We start from the raw sequence: 17,829 nt of genomic DNA, 5'->3' as shown, positions 1-17,829 counted from the left end.
GGATGGGGTGGAGCAGCAAATTCTCCTGATTCCCATTGAGAGAGGAGCGGATCTGAATGCTGGGCAGAGCAGCTACTAAGATCTCTGCCTTTGCTGGCCCAAGAAGACAGCAAACAGGGTTTGCTCTCCTGGGTTGCAAACAGTTGGCTGCAAAATCCTCATTGCAGAAAACATCTTCTGCCGAGTAAGACACATCTCAAGGGAAGAGCTGTAGCCCAGGGGCAGAGCATCTGCCTTGCATGCAGAAGGTCCCAGGTTCAATCCCTGGTGTCTTCAGGTAGGGCTACCCTGGACAGATGCTGCCAGTCAGTGTAGACAATAGTGAGCTATTTGGACCAATGGTTCGACAGGGTAAGGCAGTGGTTCCTGTGGTCCCTTCAGTTTCCATTGTGAGGCCGGAGAACGGAGAAGCCCATATGTGGGAGCACGGTTACAGATGATCCAACAATAACTGAAGGAGGGGAAATGTCTTTACGGCGTTTTGGATTTTTTATACTGTACACTGCCTTGATCTGTTTTAACAAACAAACAAGGGAGAAGTAGATGCATCCACATTACATTAAGCTGCACAGGGAAACTCTTGGTTATAGTAATCAAGGTAAATGGGGGCTTCACTAGATGCCCAGCTTGGCGACAGTACCTGGACTACTGGGGTATTTGCAAGGGCACATGTGCCTGGAAGGGTCCAGTGGGGCCAATTCCTTGCCTGCCCCGTTTCAATGGCGGTGGTCCTGCTTCAGCTGCCAACCTCCCCCTTGTGCTTGCTTCCTTGCAGGATTAGCCAGTGGCAGGAAATGGGCTTTTAATAAGGTATCTGGGTGTCCTATTTGAAGGGCAGTTCTCTATCTGAAGGAGGCCTCCATTTGAAGGACTTTCCATTTGAAGGCTAGTTTAAAGATAAAGAGTAATAAAGAATCAGGGATCTTGACTTTGCCCATCAAGGAGACTGAGCAGGCACACAAGTCCTTGGGAATCAGTCTTCCCCTCTATGGTGACACAGCCCTTTTTGTATCAACTGCTTTTGCCTCCCAAAGCACCTCTCCATAGTTGTGTTTCTTCCAGCTAGGACAGGGATGGCCAGTGTCCATTTGGACTAGTGGAGCATAAGGCACAGAGGCCAACACTAGGTGGTCTCCAATTTTAAGTTCAATTCTCCACATTTCTGCAGCAATCTGAGAATTTTTTTTAAAAAATGAAAATTCTCCACCATCTTAGTGTGAATTTATCCTAATAAACACATTTTTACAGGCAGTTTTGACTAAGGCACACAGTTTTGCAAGCCATTTCTCACCATACAATGCATTTTTTGCATGTTATTTTCACTCAAATATTCATTTTTATGCACACTTTCCCCTAATACGTGCATTTTTGTAAACGTGGTTTGGAAACTGCACTGCAAAATTTGAATAAGTGCAAATTCTGAAGGATGGCTGTTCAGTTCTCATACTGTTTTGGAAAGTGCACATTTGATTGATTCGGCTTTAAGTGCGAACTGAATCTAATATCTCCCCCTATCCCTATAGGTATGCAATATGGCAAATTTCAGGCAAGAGTCTCTCCCAGGCCTACCTTCAGAGGCCAGAGATTGAACCTGGGACTTTCTGCATGCAAAATGTGAACTGAATCGAAATTCTCGCCCATCCCTAGCCAGAGCCAACGACAGGGACAGCCAGTTCTAGATTTATTCCTCCTTTCCTCCTTACTGAGTTCTATAAGGGCAACACTGAGACTAAGGAGGGAGGCAGGGGACAGATCGGGACAACCCTAGGGACTGGTTGTAAGCAGGTAAGAAGGCAGGAGGCCGGCTGGCTGGCTGAGGGCAGGCTGTATTTGGTGGGGCAGTGCCCCATGCACCCTAATGGACCAGCCACCACTAGTTGGGGGAGGTGGTTTTCATTTTGGGGTGGGCAAAACAGCAAACATGGGAGGGTTCAGCCCGCCCCCTCCTGCCACTCCTTCACTTTCAATAGAGCCTAACCCATTTTCAGAGCTTGGAAAAGTTACTTTTTTGAACTATAACTCCCATCAGCCCCAGCCAGCATGGCCACTGGATTGGGCTGATGGGAGTTGTAGTTCAAAAAAGTAACTTTTCCAAGCTCTGCACATTTTACAGCTGTGAGGCACAAGCCGTGTTCTTTCTTTCTTTCTTTCTTTCTTTCTTTCTTTCTTTCTTTCTTTCTTTCTTTCTTTCTTTCTTTCTTTCTTTCTTTACTTGATTTAGCAGCCCAGGGTGGCAAGACATGGTTGTCTTAAGACATGGTTCATGCGACCGTCACATCTTGGTAAGGCCTGAAAGGGGTGCTTTAAAATAAGACAAATATACTTCCCACGGCAGTTGTGAGGATAAAATGGAGAGAGCCGTGTACACCACTTTGAGCTCCGTAGAGGAGCAGCGTGACTTCAAGTGAACCTTTTCTGGCCTGAGGGCCACATTCCCTTCTGGGCAGCCTTCCCAGGGCTGCATGCCAGAGGTGTTGGAATGTATGAGGTTCAACTCCAACTTGTGGCTTGAGGCTGCATGGGGTTAAAAAGGGTAGCTAGAGAGGAGACATCTTGGTTGGTAGGCTATACCTGTCCTTTGATCTCCTGCTGTTTCTCCCTTCCTGCTAGACTGATATGCAAAGGATGTTGATCCCAGTTCCTTCCCTCCTTCCCAGTCTTCTTCTTTCTCGAGAGGGGAGCAGACATCTTTCCTTTGTCTCTCCCTCTCATCCAGCATGAGGGCCAGCACTGGGATCAGTGCTCGCTGCTCCAACATAGCTAGTTAGCTAGATATAGGACTCTTTCCTATCAAGCATGTACTTCCAGAATAAAGTAGTTCTTTCTTATTTTAAAGCTTAAAGCCTCTGTCTGACTAATTTGCAGGGAAGGTAGAATCTTAGCAAAGATTCAAACACACACACATAAGCTCGCTCAATACTCTCTGTTCCGCTACACAACTCTGCAGGGTCCTATAGGACATTGGGCCCAACATCCTATAAGAGGTGGGTGGGGCTAGAAGCAAAAGTGGGAGGAGCAACAAGAGTAAATTTGGAAAGTGAGCTGCTTTCCACAGTCACACATCCTTCTGTATCCTCCATCCAGACAAGCAGGAGGCATGACAGCAAGGGAAAAACCACTTGGGGTGAGAAGCAGGGCCAGTGAGAGGTGTGTGGCCTGAGGAGAGTTCTGAGGGCCGGAGAGAGAGGCCTCGAGGGCCACATCCGGCACTGAGAACTGAGGGGATTGAAAGAAAAGAGCTCCTTCATTTTGGATGTAGCCACTCTACGTTTCATGTTGTCACCTGTGCTGAACGGGAAAGGCGGGGAAGCTGGCGAAAGCGCCCGGCTTCAAAACCGGAGGGATCCTTTTTCCTTTCCATTGTCGTGCTTGCAGCGGTGCATTCCTCCTCCCAGAATGAAAACAACTTCCTTCAGAAAGAATGGATTTCTGCCTCTGCGTCAAATGACTTTCTCGGCAGGGGGTTGTTGCTGGTTCGTTATATCAATATCTTAAAGGGAGAGAAAAAAACACAAAGCAAAGCAAACCGCCACACGCAGACAATTGCCAAGAGCCCTGCTGGCACAAAGACCTCTGTGTTTTGACCGGGTTTTCCATTGTCTATTTTTAAGGCTAAGTACGCCACTAGCCTGAGCAGCTCCTTTGATTGCATAAAGATTGCAAGCCAGCGTATTTTGGAATAATAGCCACTTTAAAAAAAAATGGGGGTGGTGGGGGATTTTAATCTAAAGCGTCTAAGATATTGAATAATGAACCAGAAAGTTGCTGCATCCAGTATCTTCTCTGCTGCTCAGGCCCCATCTCAAGCTGGATCATACCACTTTAAATAGTCATGGTTTCCATTCAAGAATGTTTGTTTTATTTACTTATTATTGCATTTATATCCCACTTTTCCTCCAAGGAGCTCAAAGTGGCATACATGGTTCTCCCCCTCCTCATTTAATCCCCACAACTACCCTGTGAGGTAGGTTGAGCTGAGAGACAGCGACTGGCCCAAGGTCACCCAGTGTGCTTCGTGGCTGAATGGGGATTTGAACCCTGGCCTCCCAGGTCCTAGTCCAACACTTTAACCACTACACCAAGCTGGCTTTCTAGCATCCTGGGAGCTGTAGTTTCTTAAGGGTGCTGAGAATTGTCAGGAGATCTTTATTCCCTTCATACACTTTGCAGGGCAGGGTAACAATCAAACCCTCTTCCCAGGGAACTCTGGGAATTGTCGCTCTGCGAGGGGAATAGGGGTCTCTCCTAACAACTCCCAGCACCCTTAACAAGCTACAGTTCCCAGGACTCTTTGGGGGGAGCCATGTCTATTTAAAGTGATATGATACTGCTTGAAATGTAAAGTGCAGACTGGGCCTCACTCTCAGCTGCGTGATCGGAATAATAATATTGATTGACCTGGCAGGGTTGTTGTGAGGCAGCGGTGCCCTCCAGATGTTTATTTATTTACTTGTTATTATTTGATTTATATCCTGCCTTTCCTCCCAGCAGGAGCCCAGGGTGGCACGTTGCTAGACTCCCATCACCCCGGATCATTGGCCAGGCTGGCTGAGGCTGATGGCAGCTGGAGAGCAACAGCACCTGGTGGACATCACGTTTTGCACACATTCCTTCGCTGGAGAGCTGCGTTGCAACACCCGTGCGACATTCGAAGGATGGCGGTGTTTCAGTTCATGTACGGTTTCGGGAACCACCAACAAAGGAGGCTCGCCTTGAAATGCAAACTGAACCGAAATGTTCCTCCATCCCTTCCCTGAACAGGCACCATGCCGTTCCAACGACAGCCCCCCCCCCCCCGCATCTTGTTTCAGCTGCTTTGGATTCCTTACACTCCTGTTTCCTCATGCGGTTACCACCACAGCGTGGACCCATTATTCTGCAGTTCACTTAACTTTGGAGTGTGTTGTCCTTGGCCAGTGTTTCGCCTGTGGGTCGGATTCTGTCCTCCCCCCCCTTATCTGATCAAAGCCATTTCATGAAAACATAAAAGCTGGGAAAGGAACCACTTCCTTTAAAAAAAAAGCGGAAGACAATCCATTCAGTTAGAAGTGTAAGTTCTTATTGGATTTGGACCCATGTTCTGAAACACACCTGGGACGTGTTTCCTGTACCCCCGCCCCCCAGGGACTGGCAAAATATCCAAGAGTGACACAAAAACATTCTCACAGCATTCCATAAATGGGAGTATGGCTGATCTGGGAACTCGAAAGCAAGTTTGTATAACAACATACGAATAGTCTGCGGGATCAGGCCAGTGACCCATCTGGTCTAGCATCCTGTTCTCACGGTTGCCAACCAGATGTCCCAAAGGGAAGCCCGCAATCAGGACCTGAGCACAATAGCAACTCTCCCCTCTTGTGGTCTCTAGCAATTGGTTATTCGGAAGCATTCTGCCTCTGACCATGGCGGCAAAGCATAGCCATCGTGGCTAGTAGCCATTGACAGCCTTATCCTCTATGAAGTTGTCTAATCCTCTGTTAAGTCCACCAAGTTGGTAGCCATCGTGGCCTCTTTTGGGAGCGAATTCCACAGTTTAACTACGCGGCGTGTGAAGATGTTCTTTCTTTTGTCTGTCCTGAATCTTCCAACATTCAGCTTTGTTAGATGCTCCGAGTTCTCGTCTTATGAGAGACGGAAGGAAAAAATTCTCTGTATCCACTCTCTCCGTGCCATGCGTAATTTTATACACTCATATCATGTCGCCTTTTACTCACTTTTTCTCGAAATTACAAAGCCCCAAATGCTGCACCCTTTCCTCATTGTATAATGTTTTCAGTGTAAATGTGACCAGTTGTCACTGTCTTCGGCCCCATAAACCAGGGATGGGGAATTTTTTTCAGTTCGAGGGCCGCATTACCTCACAGCCAACCTTCTGGGGGCCTCATGTCACTGGTGGGCACACCCAGAGGCAAAAGAGGGTAGAGCGACAGACGTGGGTCTTACCTTTGTACAGTAGTCTACATTCCAGCCATGCAATGTGACACATGTATATTATTCCTTACAGCTGGGACTAAGTGGGGAATGCATGGGCCCTCCTCCAGGTACTGCCGGACTCCAATTCCCATTAGCCCCAGACAGCATGACCCATAGTTGGGGATGATGGGAGCTGTAGTCCAGCCATACCTGGAGTGCCAAAGATTCCCCACCCCTGTGCTTGGGTGCAGCACAATGCTTTAATCCTCTCTAATTGTGAAATCTAGAAATTCTGGCATGTGCTGGAACCCTTCCTGCAAAATACTGACTGTCCGGAGGTGCCCCGAGTTGAGGCAGGACCACGAAGATGCTGTGCTTGGGAGAGAACTCAGGAAGTGCCGGTGCTGACAGCTTCTGCTAATAAAATGAAATTATCCCAGTCTGCATCTGCGTTGGAATTGTTTTTAAAGATTTCTTTCCCCAAAGATTTTAAGATGCTTTCTTTTTTAAGATGTTTAAAAGGTGTTCTTAGTGTTTTATCGCTTGTTTGCAACCCTGGGCTCCTTCTAGAAGGAAGGGCGGGATATAGATGTAATAAATAAATAAATAATAATAAAGGATGCAATCATGTTAATTCTCTCCCTCCCTCTGAAAGAGGTGTGTGTGTGTGTGTGAGAGAGAGAGAGAGAGAGAGAGAGAGAGAGAGAGAGAGAGACTTTGATAGTGAAAGAGGAAGGGTGGGGCAATAGTTTGAAAGGCACGACATGGAACTTTGATCTGCAGCAAACCTTATTCATGAGCAGTAGCATAACTGCAAATTCAGAAGTGCAGGGTCCTTTCATGATAGTCACGCCACACAGCCACGCCCCCTCATGCACTTGCTTGCTCTCCATTGCTATCTCCACACTCCTTCCCACACTCGCTTTCGCAGATATCCCTAGGAGCCAATCAGCATGAAAGGGGAGGGTGTTAGCTACTGAGAAGAGTCTTCTCAGTGGCTGGCCCACCTCCTTTCCCTCTGATTGGCTCCAATCAACAGGAAAGGACTAGGAAGCATGTTAGAAGACTCTTCTCAGTGGCTAAGACACTCCCCCTTGCATGCTGTTTGGCTCGTAGGATGCTGGAGACATAAGGACCTGGCTGGGACCTTGCTCTCAAAAAAGTAAGGTGTCTAAGACCCCCCGAGACCATTGTTCTACTTGCAAATAGAAACCCGGGAACAGCAATGCAGCATGGAAGATCTGTGCTTCTCTTTGCCCGAAGGACAGCGGTGGTTAACACAAGAACATAAAAACCCCATGCTTAGCTTGGCCCCAGTATTGGAACACAGGAAAATAGGAAGCTGCCTTATACAGAGTCAGACCCTTGGTCCATCTAGCTTAGTATTGTCTACACTGACTGGCAGCAGCTCTCCAGGCTTTCAGGCAGGCTTTCCTCCCAACCCTACCCAGATCAAACCTGGGACCTTCTTCATGCAAAGCATGATGCTCTAACCACTGAGCTACGGCCCTTTCCCCCAGTTGGCTTTGGGCCCAGTGGGTCATCATGCAAGCTCTTCCACCTGGCCAGCACTTCCCCAGCTGCACCTGAAAGGCTAGGGGAGGCAGAGAGCTTCTTCATGGGCCACTGGTGGCCTCTCCATCCCAGTCACTAGAGCTCCCTTTCAGCATCAGCCAAGCCTTAGAAAGTTAGCAGGTTGCGTTCCCCTCTGACGACCTGTGAGGACAAGTGCACTCCAGCCCTCCCAAAGGAGAAACAGAGCAGATCTAATCTGAATATGTTGAAAAGGGGATTGCGGGTCTTAAAGGGGTGGGAGTTGGCCCAGGTCACAGCTGATCAAAGGGAAGGAAGAAAACCTTCTCTCCTCCCTTCCCTTCTCCTCCCGGCCTGTAATTAACAGAGGTGGGCTTGAAATGTACCAAGCAGAAAGGACAAACTCTTCCTACCGGAGAACATGAGACCATCATGTGGAAAGATAAGGAGCTCAATCGCCCAGCAGGAAGCAAGGTACGACCCAGAGAAGCCCAGAGGCTTTGCCTTGTTATAGACAAGCTAACCAACAAGGATGTACTCGATGGCACATTACTCAGATTCAGATCATATTTTTTTTGAGAGAGATAATGGCGACATGCAACAAGGATCTGAGAGCTCAGGAAGTCCCCGGGGGCAGTTCCCAAAGTCCTAGGTGAGAAGCTCAGGCCCTTCCATTAATCCTAATCCAGAGTAATGATTGTCATCGCAGAAGCATTTTCCTACTTACAGCCACCATCTTAGTCCATTGACTAGTGTGCGTACACATCCACGTGAAGTTAGCAGGGGTGACTGGCCACCGCTTGGGGTAGACCACTTGCTTTGCACGCAGAAGATCCCAGGTTCAATCTCCGGCATCAACAGGTATGGCTAGGAGAGACTCCTGCCTGAAACCTGCCATATTGCCTATAGGGATGGTGGAGATCTTTGATTCAATTTGCACGTGAAGCTAAATCGATCAAAGGCGCACTTTCCAAAGCAATACGAGGACCCAAACTCAGCCGTCCTTCAAAATTCGCATGCATCCGAATTTTGCAATGCGGTTCTCCAGACAATGTTTCCCAAAATGCATACATTCGGGGACAGTGGGCATAAAAACGAATGCATTCGTGAAAATAACATGCGCTGATCAGTAAGGGAAACGGCTTGCAAAAATGGGTACGTTAGTTGAAACCGCACAGGAGGAGAAATTCGCACTACAATGCTGAAGGATATCCACGAGGCCTTTAAAAAAATAAATGAATAGCAAATTACTGCAGGAATGGGGAGAAGGGAATTTAAGATTGGAAAGATGGGAAACAGAGAGAGTCGAAATAGAGAGTTCCTGCCATGCCTCCATGCCCGTAAGCTCTGATGCCAACAGGAGCTTCCTCCCATAAAAGACAGCACCTGCCTTGTTGGGTATATCTCATGTTTCCAGGCACTGGCCTCTTCCCCATCTCCTGCCTCCTAGCTTTTCATGCCCTGCACATTTCTGCTATTTATTCCACTCTCTCTTTCTGTGAAGCTTTGCGTGTTACCCCCTAAGGGACTTGAGTCCCCCCCCCCAGCAAAGGATGTTGCTTCCTTTTGTTTCCAAGGGAGTGAGTCATCATGAACTCTTCTTCCCAGTCCCAGTGGCTGATGCTTGCCGTGCCTTGAGTGACAGAGAGCTTGGAGCTAAATGACATATTGGGGAGGGGGCTGGGAAATCAACTACTCAGGTAGTACTGCCCCTGTGCCAATCGCCAAGCCGATGCTTTGAATGCATCTCTATATGTAACGATTCCACCCACATGGGAAGCCAGCAAGCCAGCAAGAAGTCTACGCTAGAGCAGGTATATTTGTATGCTCAGCAGCTAGGGGTGTAGTCGTCCAGGGTCTCGGTAGGTCTTGGACCCTTTACTTTTTTGGAAGCAGGGTCCCAGCAGGGCCCCTAGGTCTCCAGCATCCTGTGAGCCAATCAGCATGAAAGGAAGAGTCTTCTAAGGTGATTCCTTGTCCTTTCCTGTTGATTGGAACCAATCAGAGTGAAAGGAGGTAACTGAGAAGACCCATCTCAATAGCTAACATTCTCCCTTTTCGTGCTTATTGGCTCCTAGAGATGTCTGTTATTGTGGGGAAAGATACTAACAAGGATCTCATTCCCAACACAGCAGCAAAAAAAAAGGAGGGGGCATTGCTGTGACTAACATGAAGGGACCCTGCACTTCTGAATTTCCCACTATGCCACTATGAGTGGACCTGAGTTAGTCACATCCATTAATTTCAATGGTCTGCTCTGAGCAGGATTAATGTTAATTTATTTTAATGCTTTTGTGATTTTACTGTTTACAGTTTTATTATGTACATGTTTGATTTTATTTTGTAAGCCGCCCTGAGTGCCCTATTCTAGGGCAGAAGGGAGGGATAGAAATATTTTAAATAAACAAATAAATACTACTACTACAACAAAAATTATTACCTGCCCTTCACCCAACGGTTCCAGAGCAGGCCACAACACTTTTAAAATACATAATTAAAAATGATTAAAACAACCTAAAATCACAACATCAGAAAAAAATAGGGTGGACACCTTAAAGAACCTAAAAAGAGCCTGCCTGCTGGATCAGGCCAGTGGCCCATCTAGTCCAGCATCCTGTTCCCACAGTGGCCAACCAGATGCCCATGGGAAGCACACAAGCAGGACCTGAGCGCAAGAGCATTCTCCCCTCCTGTGGTTTCCAGCAACTGGCCTTTGGAAGCATGGTCAGACTCCAATCCCCTGCTCAATGCAGTAAATCCAGAGCCAAAGCATCCCCAACAGATAAGGAAAATGAGGGTGGGTAACATTTGCTTGACACAGCGTCATCTGACCTCCCTGAAAACAAAGCAGAGTGTGTGCTCATTAAACAGCCTCTCACCTTCCTCCCAACAATCTGAAGGAACGCTCAATCAACTGGCCGCCTAGAAGCGCTTTAACACTACATCGCCCAGGGGTTCAGAGAGCACATCAAGTAAGCACTTTCAGTACCTTAGGACGCAGTTCATCCACCCCTGAAGACCTGAGCCCATTTGGAAGGAATTGGTCTACTCCCTTATCAAACTTGCACTGCAATCCCGACCCTTTGCTGGTTACCCTGGTTACGCAAGGTTGCGTATCCTTCTCATGGGGGTGGGGGCAGGACGGTGGAAACAGGATTTGAGCAATCCTCTTTTCCACCCGTTAAAACATTTCACCATCCTTGCCGGCGGTGGGCTTACCATTTCCTTCCTCTTGGGTGACAAAGTTCTTTTTGTTGCTCATAGGCTGAGCCATGGAATGCTGAAGATTTTATTTATTTATTTAAACGTATTGTGGTGTAGCGGTTGAGGTGCTGGGCTACGACCTGGGAGACCAGGGTTCGAATCCTCACACACAGCCCTGAAGCTCCCTGGGTGACCTTGGGCCAGTCACTGCCTCTCAGCCTCAGAGGAAGGCAATGGTCAACCCCCCTCTGAATGCCGCTGACCATGAAAGCCCTATTCGCAGGGTTGCCATAAGTTGGAATCGACTTGAAGGCAGTCCATTTCCATTTCATACCGCCTTGGTCGTGCCTAACCCAAAATGTAGCCTTTGGTGACCTGTTCAGTAGGGTCCCCTCCCCCCTCCTCGAAACCCTCGCCCAGCCTCCCCCCCCCAAGCTGAGCACTGCTCATCCAGTTTGCAGGACGAGTGTGCCAGCCTGCAATAATTCATGGGGCTTTCCATCCTCACCTTGCCGGCTTTGCTGTCAAAGCTCCTTATCAGGAATGAAGAGCGGAGGGAATGATTAAGCTAGCAGCTTTGATCACTTCCCTCTTGTCAGTCAGTTAGGGAGAAAAGAGACAAGAGTTCTACTTTTTAGGTTTTTTTCTGAGACAGACAATCAAGAAGCTGGAGGCAAACAACGCCCCTCCCCGAAATAAATAAATTAAGGTGCAATTAGCACCCAGGTAGGTCGCTGTGATTTAGATTTTTTTTTAATTGCAGGCATTTAATTAACAGGCCCCTTTAGTTGACAGCAGCTTTAAAAGCCTGCCAGCAGACAAAGGCAAGCAACTACCATCGAGGAACAGACGCCTTTTATGCTGGCGGACAGGAAATACGGAGCGCTGCAGACAACAGAAAGAGGCAATAGTCAGTGAGAGTTGGTGCCACACTTTGGCAATCTCCTGGTACTATTAGGCAAGAGCTAGAGAGGCACCTGCCCTGTGAGATCCACGCCGCTAAGCAGATCCCGCTTGCAGGCTTCTCAGAGGCATCTAACTGGCCACTGAGGGAGCAGGATGCTCAACGAGATGGGCCTTTGGCCCGACCCAGCAGGGCTGTTGTGACGTTCTTAACGGGATTAGATAAATCCATGGAGGAGATGGCTCTCAGTGGCTGCTAGCCATCATGGCTGTGCTCTGCCTCCACAGTGAGAGGCAGTATGAATACCAGTTGTTCCAAAGTTCAAAATTGCAAGCGGTGACGGGGGGCTGTTGCACTCGAGTCCTGCTTGTGGGCTTCCCATAGGCATTTGGTTGGCCATTGTGAGGATACAATGATGGCCTAGATGGGCCACTGGCCTGATCCAGCAGGCTCTTCTTATGTATTGGCCATTAGCCACCAACAGGAGGTCTTCAGTTCCCCGCTCAAGATATTTCTCTGTATCTCCAGTTATAGCCAAGGGTGTAGTCTTCCATGGTCTGGGCAGAGCTTGGAAAAGTTACTTTTTTGAACTACAACTCCCATCAGCCCAATCCAGGGGCCATGCTGGCTGGGGCTGATGGGAATTGTAGTTTAAAAAAACAACTTTTTCAAGCTCTGGGTCTTGGGGGGTCAAAGACCCCTTCCTTTTTGGGAAGCAGGGTCCCAGTAGGGTCCGTATGTCTCCAGCATCCTACAAACCTATCAGCTTGAGAGAGGAGCATGTTAGCCATTGAGAAGAGTCTTCTAACATGCTTCCTTGTCCTTTCCTGCTGATGGGAACCAATCAGACTTAGCTATTGATCCAAGCTGCAATAGGGAGAAGGACCCAAACCCATCTAACAAAGGGGAATGCTGGACATTTTAGTGAAAACAAAAGGAAGGACTTTGCACAGTGAACAGTTAAACTATGGAATTTGCTCCGACAAGAGGTAGCGACGAGCACCAACTCGGATGGGTTTAAAGGGGGCTTATCCTTATCATCCACGAATTTGTCCATCAGAGGTTACAAGCCACAATGGCTAAGTCCTCCCTGCACTATCGGGGGCCAGTATGGCTCTGAACACCAGTTGCTGGAACCCACAAGAGGGGAGAGTGCTGTAGTTTGTTAAGGGTGCTGGGAACTGTATTTCGGTGAGGGATAAAACTACAGTTTCCAGGATTCTTTGGGGAAAGCCATGAGCTCTAAAAGTAGGGATGGGCGAGAATTTCAGTTCAGTTTTCATTTCAAGCAGAATTTATCAAGTTTGCAATTTCCGAAACAATATGAGAACCGAAACACAGCTAGCCTTCGAAATTCGCACTTGTTAGAATTTTGGGGTGCAGTTTCCCAACTAAATAACATTTACAAAAATGCATCTATTAGGGGAAAGTGTGCATAAAAATGAATACATGGAGTGAAAATAGCATGCAAAAAGGCATGATGTGATGAGAAATGGCTTGCAAAAATGTGTACCTCTTTCAAAACCGTCTACAAAAATGTGTTTATTTGGAGAAATTCACACTAAAATTGTGGAGAATTTTCATGAGGATTTAAAAAAAAATACACTGATCACTGCAAAAATGTAGAGAACTGAATATAATGCTGGAAAAACAAGAAACTCAGAGAACCGAAACTGACAGATCTTTCCATCCCTAGCTCTAAGTGTGTGTTACATGTGCTTTATATACATGGTGGGGAGGTGACACATGTCTAGTGGTAAGAAATTGTGTTCTTGGGTTCAAATTCCCACTCAGCTTCCTTTCAGCACTCTAGTGAATGGCATCACCTCCTTCGAAGGCTGGCAAGCACCAAGTTAAGACAGTGAGCTCTCTCCTGAATTATCGATAGTTCTCAGTGAATGTCAGTGTCCTGAACAAAACTGCATAATCAAACATAAAAATGATATAAGCAAGGGACCTACCCATCGACCTGGACTTCCGCGTCTCTCGTGTCTGTCTTGGGTTGCGCATCCCCATTGAGCTCTTTGCTGTTGCTCTTCAGAAGGTCCAGAACCGGCTCGATCTCTTTTAGTAGTTCACTGTTTTCGACGCTGCCATTAAGGCAACAATTGGAAATGTCCTCAGTTCCTTTCAGAGAGTCCCTGGCGACAGTGCCGGAAATCATGCCGTTGACATGCACCAAAGTCTCATTCCCCTGCCCGTTCTCCCGGGCACACCGAGAGCTGACAGAGCCCCCCATCGTGTAGTCTTCCCCTTGCGGTTGATCTTTGGTGTGGATACTTAGACTGGACGGCAGGTCGACTATGGTTGGGGGACTCACACACAGGGGCCTGGTGACTCGGACAGTCTTTGGCGTCCCGTCACCGGTGAAGGTCGTCTCCAAGTGAGTGGTGAAGCCCTCTGGACCTCTCAAGATAAGGACAACGTGAGTCTCGGAGGCAATGCTCCTCAAGACCTCCAGGGCGGTGTCATAGTTCATATCTACCAGGGGCCGCCCATTGACCGCTAGGATAATGTCCCCCGTCTGAATAAGGCCACTTTGTTCAGCTGCTCCTCCTCGGATCAAGTCGGAAACGATCACCGGAGGCTTGCTGATGCGTTCCTTCACCAGGAACCCGAGACCTCCAACTTTACGCTTGAAGAGCTTGACGGAAATGACATTGGGCTGAATCTGTTGCACACTGAACACATTCTCTTCCATTGTAGTCCTTAACTCTTTTTCTAGCCTGGGTGGGTGGGGACAGAGAGCTAGTGGTGTCCACAGGCCTCGGCTGGCGTACGGCTGAAACCCCAGGCTCTGAAGCTAGAATGGGAGGGAAGACAGCTCTGTATTCATGTGTACTACACAGAAAGAAAGGCCACTTCTTTGGCTTTCAGAAGCTCCGGATCTCCGACAACCAGAATGCTTCTGCAGGACATTAGTTGCTGGGCGTCAGTTCTGATTTAGTATCGTTCTCTGACCTCAGCTCTGAGATGCAACAAAGCTAGCAGTCCTACGTGGGATGTGCGAAGAGACCCAGACATCACCCAGCTGAAAAGGTGGTGTTTGCTGAACACACTACTGGGGGCTTGGGGGGGTCCACTTTACATCTTCCTTACCTGCAAAGAAAGGGAAGTAGAGGGGGGACAGAGAGAAAGAAAGAAGGAAAATGAAGATAGGCGATTGGAGAGAGAGCAAAGCATCACGTATATGAAAGAGCTGCAAGCTACAAGAGACCCATGTCTCCATCTAACCTACCGCATAGGGCTGTTGTCAGGATAAAAGTGGTGGGGAGGGATATAGATGTGACCTCTTTGGAGTAAAGGGTGGATAAAAACATCAGTGATAAAATAAAATGTAGAACAGACTGTTACATGGGGTGATCACGTGTCCTATTTTACGGAGGACAGGCCTCTGTTTCAAGGGTTCCCCAAGTGTGGTCCAGAGACCACGAGTGGTTCATGAGCTTCACTCAGGAGGTCCGCGGCATGTCCGTGGCCAAGCAGACGCCCCAATGGGAAGCCCACAAGCAGGACCTGAGCGCAACAGTGCTGTCCCCCTTGTGATCCCCAGCCAGTGGCATTTGGAGACATACTGTCTCCGACAGTTGAGGTGGAACATGGCCATTGTGGCTGGGGCTGATGGGAGTTGCCCAAAGCATCCAGAGGGCTTTCAGGCTGGGGAAGGCTGCTCGATATTGTGTGGGGCTAGCTTAGGAGGATGGGGTTTGCTATCCTTCAACATCTCTGCCTGCCTTTTGCCACTTTCCTAGGAGTCAAGTGGTTTCTCTTATCCTTCTCCTCCAACGATCCAGCCGAAGTGAATGACAACAGAAACAATGAATTGCAACGTTGTCACAGCCGTCACGGATTTCATTGATTCTGCCAGCTCATTACATAAATCACAAAAAGGGGGGGGAATTGTGGGGCGGGAAGAGGGGAGGAAGCCTCAAAAGTGGGCGGACAGGCAAAGCTGTTGAAGTTGTCAAATGGTGCAGATTTGCAGAATTGGGTTTGTCATGACATTTGGGAGAGAGAAGAGGATCAACAGGTCTGTTTTACAGCCCTGAGTGAGAGTAAAAAGATGGGAGCCATGGGGTGCGGTAGTGGTGGTGGCAGCGGCGGGTTATAGGTGGTGATGGGCCATAAGACATAGGAATCTGCCTACTGAGTCAAGCCGCTGCTCCATTTAGCTCAGTATTGTCTACACTGACTGGCAGCAGCTCTTCACGGTTTCAGGCAGGGGCCTCTCCTAGCCCTACCCTACCTGGTGATGCCATTGGGGATTGAATCAGGGACCTTCTGCGTGCAAAGCAGGTGCTCTGCCACTGAGCTACAGCCTTCCCCAAATGAATAGCAGTTCGGTTTCATTGTCCGTCCACCCACTCTCAGGCAACTAGTCTCGATCTCAGTCTTTCCATCCATAGAACAGGTTCAATCTTCACTCCTGTTTGGAACTGAGAGGGGGAAATGAATGACTTTGCGTGTAAAATTTTGACCTGGTGGGAAGAGGGCAAATGATCATCCCTCAGCAGCTGTCTCTGAGGAGACTTGGTGGGGCGTGGTTAAAAGCCGGGAGAAAGCCTGGCAGTAGGGGTAAGGGTGAATTTGGTTTCAGTTTGCATTTAGAGGCAAATCTATCAGATTTGCACTTTTCACAATAATAAGAGAACTGGAACACAGTCGTCCTTCAAAATTCATACTTATCTGAATTTTGTAAGGCAGCTCTCCGACCAAAGAATGGTTACAAAAACGTGCATGTTAGGGGAAAGCGCACATTAAAAAATATATGAATACATTAGTGAAACTAGCATACAAAAATGCATTAACTGAGGGATGTTGCTTGCAAAAATATGTACCTTAGTGAAAACTGCAGAGACAAATGTGTTTGGTAGGAGAAATCCACACTCATATGCTGAAGAATTTTCATGAGGATTTTTTTTTAAAAAAAATTACAAATTGTTGCAGAAATTTGGAGAACCAAATTTAAGATTAGAAAACTGAGGAAGGGAGAGAACTGAAATTGACAGACCCTCCCATCCCTCTGGCAATGCATTTGCGCTCCTTTAAAAATATTCAAAACAGGGGTGGGGATGGGGGCCCAAGCAGCAAAGCAAAGTAGATGCAATTCAGCGGCTCACTCTTGGAATGACAATGTGTGCGTTTGAAAGTAAGACCCATCGAAAGACTTGATCTAACACAGTTCTCAAGCCAATGGTGTAGAGGGACAAGTTTCATCCATGCATCAGTGCCCAGATTGTCAGTTGTTAAGATCTGCCAATTATCCCTATTATGGATTTGAATGGTCATGTAATAGAACACTCACTGTGTTTTATTTTCTTTTAGGACCAAACACAGTTTTATCTTGTTATCTTTTTTTTAAAAGGAAACCATTGATGTTTGGGTGCGTCTGCGTGCACACACAGAGCACCATATATATCGGTCACGTCTGGGGGGAGAGGGACCAGGGTTGTAGTTGTCCAGGGTCTCAGGGGGGTCGTAGACCCCTCACTTCTTTGGGAGCCAGGTCCCAGCAGGATCCCTTTGTTTCCAGCATCCTATGAGCCAATCAGCATGAAAGGGGAGTGTGTTGGTCACTGAGAAGAGTCTTCTAATATGTTTCTTTTCCTGCTGATTGGAGCCAAGCAGAGTGAAAAGAGGTGTGTCAGCCACTGAGAAGACCCTTATCAGTAGCTAACACACTCCCCTTTCATGCTGATTAGCTTCTAGGGGCCTCTGTTGTTGTGGGAGGAGGCATTAACAAGGCTAGAGAGGTAGAAAGCCGTATTCAAACCTGGCCCAGATTATTCTATAATCTTAGAAGGTTATATAATCTTTGAAGGGACATGGCTGTGACTATCACGAAGGGATCATGCGCTTCTGAATTTGCGACTACACCACAGGGGTGGGGTGGGACCAAAGAACATGCAAGTCACTGGTCTCGAATATGGAGACAGAAGACTCAAACTAGATTTTTCCCCACAGGCCCCACGCCATCTTTGATCAACTTCCAAGTTATTTACAGATAGTGCATATATAAACAAAAAAAGTGTAAACAAACATACTGTTGTGGGATTGGGAGTTTGGACAGGAAAAGGTTAATGGAGCCAGAGGTCTTCCTGCAGGCTGTTTTAACAGTCCTGGGAAAATGGCCAACTATTTCATTTGTTGGGGAAATTGCTCTCAATAGCTGGATCTCGCCAGACGGCCTGTTTATTGAGCATTCATCCTGATTTGTTTGCACGAAGCTTGCACACAGGTTACACCATGCTCAGTCTTTACTGAGCATACAACCT

The 17,829-nt window shown here is 47.7% G+C and overlaps 1 protein-coding gene across 4 annotated transcripts in view; it reads right to left on the bottom strand.

Moving 5' to 3' along the window:
- Positions 1 to 17,829, bottom strand: part of NOS1 (nitric oxide synthase 1) — a 139,389-nt gene that overhangs the window by 63,878 nt on the left and 57,682 nt on the right. For all 4 annotated transcript variants that reach the window (XM_061603482.1, XM_061603480.1, XM_061603481.1 and 1 more), the window contains one exon: positions 13,516 to 14,653. In XM_061603482.1, the coding sequence (XP_061459466.1) occupies positions 13,516 to 14,255 (740 nt within the window). In that variant the 5' untranslated portion in view covers positions 14,256 to 14,653. The remainder of the gene's footprint in view (positions 1 to 13,515; positions 14,654 to 17,829) is intronic.

This window comes from Rhineura floridana, chromosome 19 (genome assembly GCF_030035675.1).
Source record: "Rhineura floridana isolate rRhiFlo1 chromosome 19, rRhiFlo1.hap2, whole genome shotgun sequence".
Taxonomy (NCBI): domain Eukaryota; kingdom Metazoa; phylum Chordata; class Lepidosauria; order Squamata; family Rhineuridae; genus Rhineura; species Rhineura floridana.
The sequence above is the reverse complement of the archived record's forward strand: the minus strand, read 5'-3'. Positions and strand labels throughout refer to the sequence as shown.